Source organism: Cebus imitator, unplaced genomic scaffold, assembly GCF_001604975.1.
Source record: "Cebus imitator isolate Cc_AM_T3 unplaced genomic scaffold, Cebus_imitator-1.0 Scaffold744, whole genome shotgun sequence".
In the NCBI taxonomy this organism is placed as follows: domain Eukaryota; kingdom Metazoa; phylum Chordata; class Mammalia; order Primates; family Cebidae; genus Cebus; species Cebus imitator.
Window position 1 is genome coordinate 408,365 of NW_016108059.1, and position 17,233 is coordinate 425,597.

Sequence of the window (17,233 nt, forward strand, 5' to 3'; positions counted from 1 at the left end):
TTTTAGGTACTATCCTGAGTCATGAAGTCATTGGCATTACAGTTACTTCAGAATTTTATGAGGTAACACCTTTCTTCCCAGTAATTGAGAAAAGAGGTATATCAGTTATCAGTCCTTTGCAATAAGAAATTATTCCTGGAGCCTAGAGCTGTGGGCATAGGCAAGGTTTTATTACTGTTAGTGGAGATATTAGGTGTAGGCATGCACATCACAGTCTCAATTTCAAAATATATGTGCCTTACTGTTTTTAAAAGCAACAAGGTAAGACAGCTTTCTAAAATTTGCACTTGAGTATTTTTTTATGAACTCTTTTTAAATTGGACTCCATTTAAAAGCAAACAGTGGCTGAGCATGGTAGGTCATTCCTATAATCCCAGCACTTTGAGAGGCCAAGATGGGAGGATCACTTGAGGCCAAGAGTTCAAGACTGGCCTGGGCAACATAACAAGACCATGTCTCTACAAAAAAGAAAATATTTAGATATGGTGGTGTGTGCCTGTAATCTTAGCTACTCGGGAGGCTGAGGTGGAAGGATAACTTGAGTCCAGGAGTTGGAGGCTGCCGTCAGCTATGATCACCCTGCTGTACTCCAGCCAAGGCAGCAGGGCAAGACTCTGTCTCATGAAAAAGATAAGTTAACCTTACCTAGTAAATCTTACTCTTCTGTCTTTTATGACACTTCCTTTTGATAAAACAGAAGTAGGGTGGTGTTATATAGGGTTAGATATTCATTTGTTTAAAATAAAGTAATGGACAAGAGGTGAGAAGAAACATTAGGAAATTTTAGTAGAAATAAATTTCAGAGATGGTTCTCCTAAACCCAAGATATTTAGAAAACTGAAGACTGTGTAAAATGATGACAGGCAGAAAAAGGCAGTTTGAATTTTATTTTGTATCTAACATATCAGTCCTTACCAAAAGTGTTGATTTATTTATTAGTTTCTAATGGAGGACACTTACATGATAAAAATACTTTTTCTCCAGCCCATAGAAATATTACACCTTAATATGATGACTTTGAGACTAAGTTACAGGTCTCTTTTTTTTAGATGGAGTCTCTGACATCCAGGCTGGAGTGCAGTGGTGTGATCTCGGCTCACTGCAACCTCCGCCTGCTGGGTTTAAGCGATTCTGTTGCCTCAGCCTCCCAAGTAACTGGGACTACAGGCGCATGCCACAACGCCCAGCTAATATTTTTTTGTACTTTTAGTCGAGACGGGGTTTCACCATGTTAGCCAGGATGGTCTCGATCTCTTGACCTTGTGATCTGCCCACTTCGGCCTCCCAAAGAACTGGGATTATAGGCATGAGCCACTGTGGCCAGCTGTCTCTTAACTCTTTCACTAATGATATTAGAGCTAAATATATTTTATAGCATGATTGTGTATTTATTATTTATTAAAATGAGAAGTTTGCTAAGGCTTCAATATAGTGAGGCAAAATAAGTTATATAACATTTATTTGGAACAGGTTTTTTTTGTACTTGTCAAAAGGTGGTAATATTGAACTTTTAATTAGCTATCAGTGATTAACAGTATATTCCACTCCAGAGATACTCTTTTACTTACTGTTAAGCACTCTTTTTAATATGAGGTCTGAAAAGCAAGAAAAGAGAGAAACAAATACTCAAGGTATCTTAGGGGTGAATAAAACAAAAACCGTTTGAGGTTTTTAAATTCCAAATCAGGATTGATCCACTAACTTATTTTTTAAAACTATGTTTAAATTAATGATAAAATGGAAATAGAAAAATGTTGAGGTATTTGTTTTTTGTTTAAATTCATGCGTTAGTTATTTTGTTATACATTTTGCATAGTAAAATATTAAAGTAGCTCACCAAAGAGACAGGAGGAGCAATAACATATGATTATGTAATACTGAAAGAAGGAATGAAAAAGGTAATAGCTATTATCAAGTTTTTAGTAAAATTTGTGTTTTATCACCAGTTTTAACTGTTATGTGTGAGAATTCCTTACTTAGTCACTTCAGGTCAATGAGGTATAATCTGTATTATATTTTCTTTCTGTGAATCATTTTATAACTTCTTATTAAGTTTATGATATTTAGGAGAAAAGAGAAAAGTATAAAGCCCTATTTTGATTTTCCCTTTCATATTAGATTCATCTCTGCTGTGGAGACCAGTCACTTGGAAGTACAGAAATACCTTTAACTGGATTACTAAAAAAGGGCAGTACAGAAATCAACCAGCGCCCAGTCACAGTCGAGGGTGCTTTTACCCTTGACCCTCCAAACAGAGCCAAACAGAAGCTTGCGCCTATTCCTGTGGAGCTGGCTCCAACTGTGGGAGTGTCTGTGGCTCTGCAGAGAGAAGGCATAGACTCCCAGGCAAGTAGTGGCCCTCCTTCCATTCCCCTAGCTCCACTAGTCCCACTCATGATTACTTAAAAAAGTTGAACCTCAGAAGAATTATCTTCATAAGGATATATTTATTACGCTTAATTAGTGGTGTGTGCTATATGATACCTCCTTTCTGAAAATACCTTTCTGAAAAGTGTTGTAACTTCTGTTGTAGTTTGTAAGTGATCCTACCCAGAGCCCTATTAGCCTTTGGGACAGTCTTCTTGTACAGTGGAAACCCACTCATGGTCTCCCTCACCACCAACTCAGTTAATGACTAAGGCAGAAAAGGAACGCCAGTAAAAGAAAACATTTTTAGACCTAGGAATCTGCATTGCTGTCATCTTTTTGGTTAACGCATCCTGAGCTAAAATAAAATCCTTGGTTCCTTAGTGCTTTTTAGTCCTCATACTGTCTTTAGTCAGCTTTCATAACACAGATGAGCATTTATTTGATTATGTATTTTTTTTTATTGTATCTTTTCCCAGAATCAACTTTATGTTGTTCTTTCAAAAAGCTGATCTTTATGCAGGTTGTGAATTAAAGATACAAAAACTGAAATGAGTGTTTAAAAGATATATATACTTATATTTTTAGTGGGGAGTGGAATAAAGGAGAGAAAGAAAGTCATATTAGACATCTTTTTTATTTTCAGGAATGTAGTTCTCCATTGTACTGCCTTAGTAGGAATAACCATTCGCAGGGACACCTATTCCTGACTTCCTTTCTCAAATATCCCTTCTTACTCATTAGGATGCATTTTGGTATTCAGCTCTGGATATCATATTTCCTCTCTTCATCTTCCTTTTTCTAGTCCTAGATACTGTAAGGAAATTTGCAAATTATGAAGAAAAATAGATTAGGAATATCCAAACTGGGAAAGGAAGCTTATGTTTTTAAAAACAACGCCAAGTTTTTTTGCTTGATTGTGAAGGAAAGTTCTTTGCAAATTATCCTTTATTTAAAAATTGTTTTTAGTCTTTAATTGAATTAAAGACCCAGAATGAACATGAGCCAGAGCATTCAAAGAAGAAAGTTTTAACCCCAGTAAAGGAGAAGACACTTACTGGGCCAAAATCACCAAGAGTGTCCCCTGTTCCATCTCACAACCAGTCACCTCCAACAAAAGATGATGCAACAGAGAGTGAAGTGGAAAGTTTACAGTATGATAAGGACACCAAACCAAATCCAAAAGGTAAGGTCTTTTGTTTGTTTGTTTACAGATCTTTGAGGTATTACATTTTGCAACCATCTAAAAAATGACTATGACAACTTTCATGAGATATTAGTAAAAATTGTGGATTTGTTAAGAACCAATAGTGTGTGGAAATATAAAAAATTTCAATGCAAAGTCATTGCAATCTATCTAACTTCAAAATAGAATTCACTAAATTAAGGTAAGAGAATTTTTTATTTTACTTGTACACTGGAAATATCCTATTGAATAGACATTGAAGAATATAGTTATTGCAAATAGATTTTTAAAATGGTTAAATTCTTAAATATCTTGAATTTTGGAGAAAACAGTTATTAACTGCCTCTTATAGTAAACTCATAATAGCCATTTTTGATCCTAAAGTTAAGGGAGAGCCTGAGAATTTGTGTTTATCTGATTTAATAAAATTTTTTCATCTATTGCCGCTACAGTTAGTAGTGTAAGTGGTAGTGGATTAGGAGTTAGACATCTTTGGTGTGAATTAAATCTCTGTCACTGAGTAGCTGTGTGACTTAGACCACTCACCAAGTATCTCTCGATCTATAATAGGGTTGGCCATCTGTTTAAGTTTTAGCTTTCTATTAGACTATTTTAAATATGCCTAAAATAGCCAAAACTACTTTAAAAAGGTGATGTCGTGATATCTCAGTAAGCCTCATATACAACCCTTCAAATGTTAAGTTAATGTGCCTTTTGGAAATAAGCTAGTGCCTGCTAGGCTGCTATCATATATATTTCTCTATTGGTTCTGTACGTTTTCTATATGTATTCAGAGTAAGCTCTTTTTTCATACAATTCTAGAATGGAAATTGAAACCTGGGTTATTTTGTGCGAGTTACTTTTAAGACACTTATACCTCAGTTCATATGTTCATGAGACAAAATAGCCCAATTTCTGCTTAAAGGTAAATGAGATGATAGCCTTAAATTATTTGTACAATTTAAGAGAAACTTTTAGCAAGTATGTTTTTTTTTTTTTTTTTTTTTTATGTTTTTTTTTTCCGGTTTTTTTTTTTTTGTGTCACTGGCCCAGCCAGTAACTACATCCAATGCTTCCGAAGTAGCTTCAGGACAGAAGATTGCTGTTCCAGCAACATCACATCATTTTTGCTTTTCAATAGACTTAAGGAGTATACTTGCCTTGGAGATTGGTTTTCCAATCAACTGTATATTAAGGTGTGATTTGATTTTGTTTCAAAGTATTATTTTCTGAAGAGAAAGGACTTTCCCCTTTTTGGGGAATTGCAGAGAAAGAAATGTCACCAAAGAAGTTATAACGTTTGTTAAATCAGTGGACTCAAAGGGGGTAAGGCTATATCCTAATGACTTTGAATTCAAACCAGGGTGGCACTGGTAGTATAAGAGGTAACTGTCTTATCTATTCTGGTATAATAATTGTAGGCATTTATGATAATTTATTCTACGTAATACAACACCTATTATATGTATTATGATAAATATATGTTATGTGCCATTTAAAGTACAGTGCCTCTTAAACTTTAAAAGTGCTTTTTTTCTGGAAAAAGGTGTTACTGGTCAAAACAATGGGAGTACATTATCTGATTTTTCTATAAAATAAAAATTATAATGGGAGCTTATATTCCCAACACCCACATTTCATAGATATGAATGAAAAACCATACTTAATCAGCTGTAAGTGGAATGTGTCTACACTGTTATAAAGAATTTTAGATATTTCATATATATATGTCAGTGAAGTAGTTTTACACAATAATTTGTTTTTAATGATGTTACATTTTTATAGACTTTTATTCTGGAGATATAAATTAAATATAATACAATAATGTGTTTAGTTTGGGGTAGTTAGCAACTCATACATTTCGTTGGAACAAGCATTAGCATTTGCAAAAGTTGAGGAAATAAATAGTTACAATCCACTTAACACTCTTCATGGAATTCACTTGATAAGGACTAATCGTTCTGTCTTTGAATCATTTTAAGGCCCTTTAAAAATGCTGGCTATTTAACTTTCTCTGTTTGATAAATTTTATGATAAATTTTCATACCATGTTCTGTATTGCTATGAATTTGTAGTTTGCAACTGTGTCATGGAATTTGTTTGGTAACACTGGTATTTGAAGTTTCTCATCTGCAAGACTTCCTTTGTGGTTTTTTTTTTTTTTTAATCACTAAATCCTGTAGCGTGGTGTTAAGTGTAGGGAGTTGAAACTCCAGGGCATTTAACTTTCTCTGAGATGAATTGATTTAAATGGATAGTAATTATATAGGAATTGGGTGAATACATAGGATTCTTCTTGTTGGAAAACAGTTTTTACTAGTAATTTTTAAATTTTAGTTCTCATATATGAATAACAAGATACAGGATTAAATTTAAATGAGTATCGTAATATCTTTATATTTGGCTTTAAATACAAGGTAAGTTTATCAGTAGTCAAGCATTCTTCCATTTAATCTAGCATGACTTTGTGATGAAAGGGAGAAGCAGTGTTATGTCACTCTCTGATTCATCCATAATATATTTGAATTGCTTGCATTTTTGCAAGATTAACATGATTACCAGATTACCATGAATGCGTCCTTTTGTAGTTAACTAAGGGCTTTTTATCCCATAAAAAATCAGGATACTATTGTGTAAAAGAAACTAGGTTTACAAATAAATTTAAGAAGCATTTCTTGAATATTTATATATGGCAGAAACTGCCTATTTTTCCCTAGTAGTGAAGAGATGAAAAACAGAGGACATGTGCCCTCAAGGAACTTTTCACACAGGTGGCAGACTGGTATTTCTACCATGTTTCTATTAAAAAGTTATATTTTCTTGTAATATTCATATTATACTTTTTTCTAAAAAACAGACTAAATCTTACCTGTAAACCATAAGACTTTTCCTTTTCTTTTTTTTAATTCTAGGTACTCATATCCATTCTTTGGAAGTGCAGCTCCTATTATGACTAATCCTCCTGTAGAAGTTCGGAAAAACATGGAAGTGTTTCTTCCTCAGTCTTACTGTGCATTTGATTTTGCAACTATGCCTCATCAGCTGCAAGATACCTTCTTAAGGTAATGTATACTGTGTATATATGATATTAATTATTTTAAGTCAATTCTTCAAAATTTATATTTTATTAAAAAGGAATTCCTATAGGAGAATGCATAAACTCAAACACATTTGTGCATCTGCTACAGGATTTTGCATGGTTTATTTTAAAGACTCTTTTTAGATTTTCCTCTCTTATTTACCTGAATTTAGTGATTCTAACTTTGTGAAGACAAACCATATGTAATGAGGGACCTTTGAAAAGTGCTCTTGCCTTTTCCTAATGTAATATGGGAAAATAAATTAAGAACTAAATAGTTTTTATTGTTGATTCACTAAATAAAAAATTTGCTTTTTCTATTTTTTAAAATCTATAACTAGAATTATTAATCGGTCTATCTGAAACAGATTAATTAAGAAATCTGAGCTCTGCGAAACATCTTTTACTTTCTCAGCGTATCTCAATTCAAATTTATACATTTTTTAAAAAGAATGAAGGGTAACTTTAAACATCTGTGGGAATAATATTTGAAAGTTTTTATTAAATGGAAAGTGGTATGAAAAATATAATAGTAGGCCTTCCATGGTAGCTCCCACTGGTAATCCCAGCACTTTGGGAGGCCAAGGTGGGCAAATTGCTTTGAGCCCAGGAATTTGAGACTAGCCTGGGTAAAATGGCGAAACCCTGTCTCTACAGAAAGTACAAAAGTTAGCCAGCATGGTGGTATGCACCTGCAGTCCTAGCTACTTGGGGGGCTGAAGCGGGAGGATCACTTGAGCCCAGGATGTTGAGGCTGTAGTGAGCTGTGATTGTGCCACTGCACTGCGGCCTGAGTGACAGAGTGAGAACCTGTCTCAAAAACAAACCAAAAAAAGTATAGTCATGCATTACTTAAAGACAGGGATACATTATGAGAAATGCATCATTAGATGATTTCATCATTGTGTGAACATCGTAGAATTAGATGCACCTAAGCTAGATTTTATAGCCTATTGCTTCTAGACTGCGAACCTGCACAGCATGTGACTGTACTGAATACTGTAGGCAGCTGGAACACAAAGGTAAGTATTTGTGTATCTAAACAGAAAAGATGCAGTAAAAATATGATATAATCTTATGGGACCACCATTGTATATAAGGTTCGTCATTGATGGAAACATCATTTCATATTTGCTGCCTGTGAAATTTAGTGTTCGGTCTAACCATTGTGTTAGATGACATTCCAGGTAACAAAAAACACCTTTGACTCTATTAAGGGAATTCAAAGAATTTAGTTCAGAAAAGACTTTAGGTCAGAGTTGATAGTGATGAACACATGTTTCTCTCTTCCTTAGGATTCCATTACTGGTTGAACTATGGCACAAGGATAAAATGAGTAAAGATTTACTTCTGGGAATTGCGAGAATCCAGCTTTCTAACATCTTGTCTTCAGAAAAAACTCGTTTTTTAGGTTCCAGTGGTGAACAGTGTTGGCGTCAAACTTACAGTGAAAGTGTGCCTGTTACAGCAGCACAAGGGTAATACATTTCACAGAATTGGTCTTTGCTTTTCTTTTTAATTCATGGAATTCTAATTAGCCAGCCACCACTTCTTAACCTATTTTTTCTGATCTTCTCTGACCTGTGGCAGCTATACCCCGCTTTGCTCTTTAGCTTTCTGATAGCCATTTCACCTCACAAAAGTCAAGAATCTGTGCTACTATGGTATCGTAATATTCAGATGGCTAATTATTTTCCCTCTTCTCTCTAGCCTGAAAATTTTAAATGTAGGATCTATTTTTTTATTTTGTAATTTGAGGTTACACTTATAATGTATTTTATATTATTTTGCATTGGGAAGGGCTGAGACTGTTTTTCCACTTAAAATATTTTACTCCTGCCTCAAATCAAAAGTCTGAAGATGTTATAGCTATTTGGCAGTAAGAGGCAATTTTAAAATAATTATTGTTTTTTATGCACTGAACTTCATTGCCACAAAGAAAAACTTGAGTTTTTTAATGTATTTTATATACAGTAAAATGTTTGTTGAATAATTTTTAAAATTAACAATAAAAATTTAAAATGTAACTTAACATTATATATGATGTACTCTTTATATGAAAGATAAGACTAAAAGAAATAAGGCTCAGTAAAATTTTAGATCTAAAAGTATTATTGAATCGTCTTTCCTTATTCATCCCCATTCATAGCCATTTTGTTTCAACTATTATTTAAGAATCTCCCTTAAAGATTAGCATTTTTTTGTCATAAGTAGAAGATAATCACATTACTAATAATTGAAGCTATTTTAATGCTGCCTGTTTGTTATGAATATTAACTTTGATAACCATACTTTGTAGACAGAAAGTTTTAGGAGATTTACTGAAGTGAGAACTTCAGATACACTCAGGAGTTTCTGTCGGATATAGTAATGCTTCATTTAACTTTATTCATTTCTTCTGAAATCTGTGAGACAGAAGAAGAAAATGTAAAAGGTGGTTAATTAAGAGTTCTAACTGTGTGAGAATCATTCATTCAAATTTTGTTTGACCAGAATATATTTGATTTAGACAAAATCATGTTTTTTAATTTTAATTTTCTTCTAATATTTTCTCTTGTTTTTCATTTGGTTAATGACAAAGGCTACATGCAGTTCTGTGATACAAAGAGGTGCTCATTATGATCAAACTAATGTATAATTATCCTAGAAGTATTGCATATATGCCAATTGTGCCTAGAAGCATTGCTTATATCTATTAAAATATTTATGAGTATGTACATCTCAGGAAAAGTAGAAGAAAGAATTCAGAATAACCAGTATAATCAAGAGTAGGGGGATTATTAAGTATATTTTACTACATAAATTCATTTGTATATTTTACAGGGAGTAAAAAAAAAAAAAAAGTCACACTTTTAATGTTATGAGAAAATGCCCCTGATGTAAATAGGAAAACAAGATAAAACTGTATGATGTCAACATGCATGTTTGCATGTATATCTACATATAAATAAAACAGGAAGGGAATAAACTACATATTAGCAGTAATTACCTGTAGGCAGTAAGGATTTAAATTTCACCTTTATGCCTTTTACAGCTCTTATAGGGGTCATTTTGTAGTAAATGTATGCATGTATTTATCAAGGTGTTTGTAATGGTCAAATTATGTATATGGAAGCCTACAGAAGCTGCTGCACTTTCAAAAAGAATACTGTTAGGTGCAGAAAATCTCACTCCCCAATACTAAAGCACTGGGAAAGTAAAAGAAAAAATAATATGAAACTATTTTCATGAATTTTAAGGTATTTCTTATTTTATTTGTAGATCAAATAACAGGATAGCAGATCTTTCTTACACAGTGACTCTAGAAGATTATGGATTGGTAAAAATGCGTGAGATTTTTGTCTCTGATTCATCTCAGGTAAATATAATTGAATGTCATCAAATTATTTTTTAAAAGGAATCTAATGTGCCTATGTGTGTGAGTGTTTAAATGTGCCTTTTGGTTCATATCTTAGGGTGTATCTGCTGTACAACAAAAGCCATCTTCTCTTCCTCCAGCACCCTGTCCTTCAGAGATCCAGACAGAGCCTCGTGAAACCTTAGAATACAAAGCAGCACTCGAGCTAGAAATGTGGAAGGAGATGCAAGAGGATATTTTTGAAAATCAGGTTACTTTTTAAATGTTACTTTAAAAAATCTATTTTGTCTACTCAGTATATTTTTTCTTTTCCATAGCAAGGTTTAATCTCTATGTTCTGTAGGTACCCTATCTAAAAAAAAAAAGAGAATCAAAAAATACTTGAAATGTGGCAACTTGCCAGAAGCCACTCAGAATTCTGTAAACTTTGTTCATGATTATTAGGAATGAAAGTTACTCTTTAAATTGCATGTCCTCAGTTGGCATACCCTCCTGGAACCTTGATTCAGTCTCCAAACAAGTTAGAAAACACAACCCACTGTTAGCTTTATACTTTCTTGAAGTGTGCTCAAATGGGTATTATTTTCTTCAGGCATCCACTTTTTTTTTTTTTTAAAAGAATAAAAAAGAATGCCCGAAAAAAATATTAGTGATCAGCATTGGTTCTTTAACTGACAACAACTGATTATTTTATTTGAAATATTTGCGGTTTTTTGGTGACTTTTTCTCTCTTTTGTAGCTGAAACAGAAAGAACTGGCTCATATGCAAGCTCTTGCAGAGGAATGGAAGAAAAGGGACCGAGAAAGAGAATCACTAGTCAAGAAAAAGGTAACAACTTGTGTAAAAGTGAAGAAGAAAAGGAAGAACACTAATGATAATATCTTGTATTCGCATTAAGGACAATCTTTGGAAGGAATAACTAATTTTAGTGGTTATATATTGGCATGGAAGAAGTGAATGATGGCTCTGGGTAGAAGTGAGGCTTTTCACTGTAAAGTATTTTGTGCTTTTGAAATATGCAAATGTATTACCTATTCAAAAATAGATCAGGTATTGTGGCTTACATCTGTAATCCTAGCACTTTGGGGGTCTGAGGGAGGATCGCTTGAGGCCAGGAGTTTGAGACCAGCCTGGACAAAATAGTGAGACCCTCATTTCTTAAAAAAATATATATGTATGTGTGTGTGTGTGAATATATAAAAATGAATACAGAAAAACCCTGCTGATGTATAAAAAAGAAAATGGCACATTTCAATATGTATATAAACTACATAGTGTAATCTGTAAGTTAAAGTGCCTCAAACTTTTAAGCTATTTTTAAGAATTATGAAATAAATCACATTTTAAAATGTGATAACATGAGACCATCTGGTCTTATTCCTGAAAGCAAAAGCTTAATATTTATCAATTTACACTCAAGTTATTAAATAAAGCAACCCTAACAATTAGACTTTCTTCAAATATTCTATTAATAATTTTAGGACTTTAGAAATACTCTTATTAGAGTGGCTAATCAGTATTCAGCTTCAGATTTGAGGGGATGGTTCAGCAGGCCTCCAGTGCTCCTCCTCTCTGTAACCCCCTCCTCTTGTCAACTCTAGTTGCCTCAGCCTCTCTGGTCTCCATTCCATTTTCTGAGCTCAGCAAGATTGCAACTGTCTGTTGGGTTCTCCTTCCTTGAGCCACAGTCTTCAGGCAGTAAGCTAGATGTATGGTAGGGGTTGGCTCATTTATTTCCCACCTTTAGGGATCATTGTCCCGTACTGTCTGTTGCCCAATGTCTGAAAACAGTTGTTTCATATATGTTGTTCATTTTGTGTTTATAGAGGAGAGCTATTTGTCTTTTATGGGTGGGAGCAGAAGTACTTAGGCCTTTGATTTTAAAATAACCTTATCAGCTTTTTCTAACTTAATTCTCACCATTAAAAACTTGAATAATCAGTGAACTTTTTAAAAAGCTGAAAGACAAAAATCGCAAGAGTAAGTCAAAATCTCTATTCTTAAGGAAAGTTTAGATAACCAAAATTATAGTAAGTAGAAGTCCTAACATACATTTTAACATTATTCTAGTTGAACTGTTATTTAACAGTGAGTTTTATATTAAGTAATATTTACAGACCTCTCCTATTAGATATTCATTGAATCTGGGGGAGCTGGAAAATATTATTTTAATTAAAAAAATTTTTAACCTAGCCTTTAGGACAAGATGAGTTTATCCTTGAACCATTTTTCTGCAGTGCTGTTGAAGAGTATTTTAGTGTTGAGGTCTGCAAAATTCAAATCAGGAAATATTTGAAAAGTTAATAAAATTACTAAAACCATGACAAATTCAATTTGTGCCATAAACTTTCTGTGAAAACGCACTAATTTTTGGTTTATTGTAATTTTGGTAATAATGATCTTTTCAGTTGAAATTTTTAATTGGTTTGCATTTATACAACTTCGACTCTTTCAGCCTGAAATGATGAGCTCCTGGCTAGTTAATACTGTAACTCCAGTCAGAAAACAATATGATGCCTACTTAATAAGTGATTGTACTGTTTATTTGAATTAGTCATATCGTAAAGGTAGATTTGAGATTGAGATTTGTCATTTTCTTTCAGCCTAAGTGCATTTGGAGACCACATACTTTAATTCATTTGTCTTACAGTATCCTACCTTGCGTGGGATCAGTTTTTCTTTTAAATTTTATCAGCCACTATGAAATCAAGTCAGTAGTGAAAAAAAAAACAAAAAACAGTTGTTTTTCAGTATGAAATCTTTTAAAGCTAAATATTCTGAAGATTCTCACTAGAGTATTTTTTAAATGTCAATTATATGTAAGCCTTTTCTGTTTAATTTTATTTACCTGATTTTTAAAAAAACAATATATAACTTCTTTCATACTTTAAAAATTTACCTGAAAGAGTAAATATATACGTATTTTCTGTTCTGCCCTCTGGAGCAAATGAGATATATTCTGTCTTACATATGACTGTCTGTCAGATAGCTGAAGACAGCAGTCATTACCCACAAAGAAAGAAGACATCAGTTCTACATAAGGGAGCATTAGGAAGTGTTCTGTAGATAAGATCATGCTTTAACTTTGGTGAGGATTAGTGGATATTGCCAGATAGACTCAAAGGGTATCTAGACAGAGAGAGCCCCTTGAGCAAAAGGCAGAGAAGTTTGAAATAGACTCTGCATTAAGAAAATTATATGTAGTGTGATTTTGGAAGAGGGGAAGAAAGAATGTGCCTCAAGAAATAAGGTAAGAGAGATTGATGCCCTGGAGTATAAATGATCTTGTAATCTACTATGTAGAGTTTAGACTAGATACTGTAGGCTTTTTTAGCCAGGTCTTCCTGAGAGAATGAAGCCCTTAATACTTTAAGGGATCCATTGTTGGTAATAAAAAATGGTGATTATGTACCATTTTGGGAGAAGATGGAGAAAATACTTAAATCATCTGTTTTTTGTGGTTCATATGATAAACCCTGGTTGAGAAAGGTAGAAATATGAGAAACTTTTTAAATGAAGATTTTTATATAAAATAGTCTAAGATAATTAGATTTTCATTCTAACTTCATTATAATGAAATTTTTATTTCATAATAATTTCATTATTGTTATAATTTCAGAATTATAACAGTAATTCTGATGGAAGTATAGTGGATAGAATAGAGGACTGTGAAACTAAAGTTCAGGAGACTAGGGAAGCAATATGTATAAAAGAAAGTGAAAGCCAAAAAGTAATAGTAGTGAAAGGTTATGGAAAAAAGATGGGTGTTAAAGTGATGATTTCAAGGAGGTGTAGGACCTCAAGTGCTGAGACGTCTTCATGGCTGCTCACAATCCTACTGCTTTCCCTAGTCAATTCATTTTCTTACTTGCCAGAACAGTTTTTCCCTTAACAAACAATCCTTCCTCATCCTTACCCCAGTTTATCTTTGTCTTTGAAACATGTCCTCTACTTGGCTTCTTTGTCTATACTTTTTTTTTATCTACACTTCTCTACTGTTATATTCTGCTGTCTTCACTGGTCTCTCTTTCCTAATTTTCATGCTAGATACTCCTCATGTTGGCTTTATTAGCTTGTCCCAGAGCCCAGTCCTCAAATATCACCTTTTCTTCTCTCTGTATACTCACTCCTTTGATGATTTTATTCACTCTCTTGGCATTGTATAAATCAAGACACCCACCGCACACACCCCCATCCCTGACTTCTTCCCTGGACTCTGCACTTGGCTATTTACTTGCTTACACTACATATGCACCTCAAATTTAACACTCTTTTGTCTCTGTCTGCTGTAAATTTAGATTAAGCCTAACATATTAGAGGATGTGGTGATCATAATATATAAATGGCAGTTAAAATTTGTGTTTATCTTGGAGAAGAAAAAAGATTAGGAGGAGGAAATATGATGGCCCTCACCTGTCTCAAATTTGTCAAAGTACATTTTTTTCTTTGAATTGGCAGATGTAATTTGTGACTTTTCTATTCTCAAGTCCTCTCCGTAAAAGTGTACATATTTTAACTCTATTTTAGGTGGCTGAATATACTATTCTAGAAGGAAAACTTCAAAAAACTCTAATTGACTTGGAGAAGCGAGAGCAGCAGCTTGCTAGTACAGAATCAGAGGTATTTCATCTATCATATATCTTTATTTCAGAGTCTATATATGAAATTCATACTGTTTATTACTTTGTGCTCTATTTCATGAAAATTGTCTTTCAGATACGCAGAAAACTGCTATTCAAACTGCTGTTCAGCATACCTTATATATTAGAATAGGTATAATAGTATGCTAGAGTGTTTAAAGTTAATGCAGTACAGATTTGTTCCTAATACTAAGGTGCTATTCTATGTGTTTAGACAAGAATCAGAAGTTTCTAAAATAAGAAAAGAAACTTGGGCATATTTGCTTTCACAATGAAGAAGGTTTTATTCAAATGGAAATGTTAAGTGGTTAGGTTTTTCAACTGAATTTATACAAATTGTTCATGGATTTTTATATATGTTTATAATAATAATGATTGAAAATTTATAATATTGATACACTTGAACATTAACTCTCTGATAACTAAAAAGGATGTGAAAATAAATTTGTAAATACCCTGAACATTTGAGTGTATAGAAAGATATTGGAATACTGAATAGTATAGTGCAGCTAGTAATAAGCCAACCTCTTAAAGATACCTTTGTTTTAAGCTTCAAAGAGAAAAAAAGGAACTGCAATCAGAACGTCAGCGGAACCTACAAGAACTGCAAGACTCTATCCGTAGGGCCAAAGAGGACTGTATTCACCAAGTAGAACTAGAAAGGTTAAAAATCAAACAGCTTGAAGAGGATAAACACCGCCTTCAGCAACAGGTTGGATAACATACTTGTCATCTTTTATACTTAGTTTATTTGCATTCTAGTAATAAGAGAAATAATTCACTAATAAAAAGTGATAAAAGTCCCAGTAATTTAGATTATTAATCACACTTATTGCACTGATATTCAAATATACTTTACATTGAATCTTCTTTTTCTAAGTATTTTGTGTGAAATTGTACATATTTCAGGTCATTTCCAACGTAAATCTTTTTCCGATAAGTCTTCTTTAAGAAAACGTAGATATTCTTCATGTAGTACTGAACCAAATTCAGTTAAGGACCAAATTTAGTTAAGATCCAAATTTCATGAGAGAATTGTCTGTGGTTCCTCTCTCATATTCAGTAAAACTGATTGATATCATCAATACTGTTGTCTTTGGTTTTGTATATTCACTCCTCAACTGCCACACCACCACTCTCCCTGTTTTCCTCTACCTTTCTGGCCACCCTCAGGCTCTTTCTCAGGCTTATCTTCCTTCATTTAGCCATTAACTTCCTCCAAGCTCAGGACTTACTTTCTGCAAAAACAATCTTATTCATGATTTCATGCCCATGATTTCACAGACAATTTGTGCATCTGGGACTTTCACATCCAAGGTTATATCCAAGACCTTGCACATATATCTGATTGCCTTTTGGCATCTCTGTTCAGATGTCTTAAAGGCATTTAAAACCCATTGTGGTCCTTCTCTCCATTCTTGACCTTCTGCCTGTAAATGTTCTTTGTTTCAGCGATGGGCCCCTCTTAGCTGCTCCTCATGTTGTACTCAGAATGATATTTTTGAAATTTAGGACTCTGGATACCCTCCTCTTTAAAACCTTTCAGCATTGACTTGTTGCTAGGCAAGGCAACAATTCTGATCTTTTTCCTATGAGCAACAAGACAATGCTGACCTCATCTCCCACTCTTGTGCCTGTGCTGTGTACACTGGCCACGCTTCTCTTCCATCAGGTGCTCAGGCATGCCATGCTCGCTTCACTCACAGGATCTTCATGCTTGCTGCATTTTCTGGGCCTGGTGTACTGTATTCGTCCTTTAGTTTTAAGCTGAAGCATCACCTACTCCTAGAAATCTTCTGATTCATGCTCCCCAAGTCTAGGTCAAGTTTTTATTTTATGGTCTCATAGGACATTATTCTCCTGTTCTTTTTTTTTTTTTTAATGATATGTCATATCAGTTTGTTTTTATTTTCATTAGCATGATAATTTAATCAGTATCAGATTGTTTGTTCCATAAAAACTGTTCTGGTTTAAAGCTGTATCCCAGGAGTTCAGACCAGTTGTCAGCACATAATAGGGGCTCAATAAATATTTGCTAAAAAAAGAATCAAGCTGTTAAAAATTAAGCTTATCTTTCTTGAAAAATTCCAGTGTAGATTAGATATGTATGATGAATGCCTCCCAAGTCTTCAGTAAATTTTGTCATGAACAGTTTCCATGGCAGCACAGGGCCATTATTTAGGTGGTTGTAAAAATATGAATTTGGTTGTTACTAGTAGGGTAGTCTCATTTAAAATACAAAAGATAAAGTTGTGAAAGTGGGCAGTTGTAATGGGATTCACCAGTGATGCTTCTATTCTTCCACTTATCAGGAGGATTCAGCCTTCTAGAACAAAGGATCTTAACACATATTAGAGTCACCAGGAGAGCTCTTGAGAAATACACGTCTGTACTTTGTCTAAGACAGGTAAAAGCCAGGCTCAGTGGTTAACACTTGTAATCCCAACACTTTTGGAGGCTGAGGTGGGAGGATTGCTTGACCCCAGGAGTTCAAGACCAGCCTGGGCAACATGGCAGGACTGCATCTCTGCAAAGCATACAAAAATTAGCCAGGCATGGTGATGTACACCTGTAGTCCTAGCTACTCAGGAGGCTGAGGTGG

The 17,233-nt window shown here is 33.8% G+C and overlaps 1 protein-coding gene across 3 annotated transcripts in view; it reads left to right on the forward strand.

Moving 5' to 3' along the window:
• CEP120 (centrosomal protein 120) overlaps positions 1–17,233 on the forward strand; it is an 80,769-nt gene that overhangs the window by 27,889 nt on the left and 35,647 nt on the right. For all 3 annotated transcript variants that reach the window (XM_037735187.1, XM_017519438.2, XM_017519440.2), the window contains 10 exons: positions 2,119–2,346; positions 3,337–3,553; positions 4,575–4,749; positions 6,466–6,615; positions 7,928–8,110; positions 9,894–9,990; positions 10,088–10,240; positions 10,730–10,819; positions 14,519–14,611; positions 15,182–15,343. In XM_037735187.1, the coding sequence (XP_037591115.1) occupies positions 2,119–2,346; positions 3,337–3,553; positions 4,575–4,749; positions 6,466–6,615; positions 7,928–8,110; positions 9,894–9,990; positions 10,088–10,240; positions 10,730–10,819; positions 14,519–14,611; positions 15,182–15,343 (1,548 nt within the window). The remainder of the gene's footprint in view (positions 1–2,118; positions 2,347–3,336; positions 3,554–4,574; positions 4,750–6,465; positions 6,616–7,927; positions 8,111–9,893; positions 9,991–10,087; positions 10,241–10,729; positions 10,820–14,518; positions 14,612–15,181; positions 15,344–17,233) is intronic.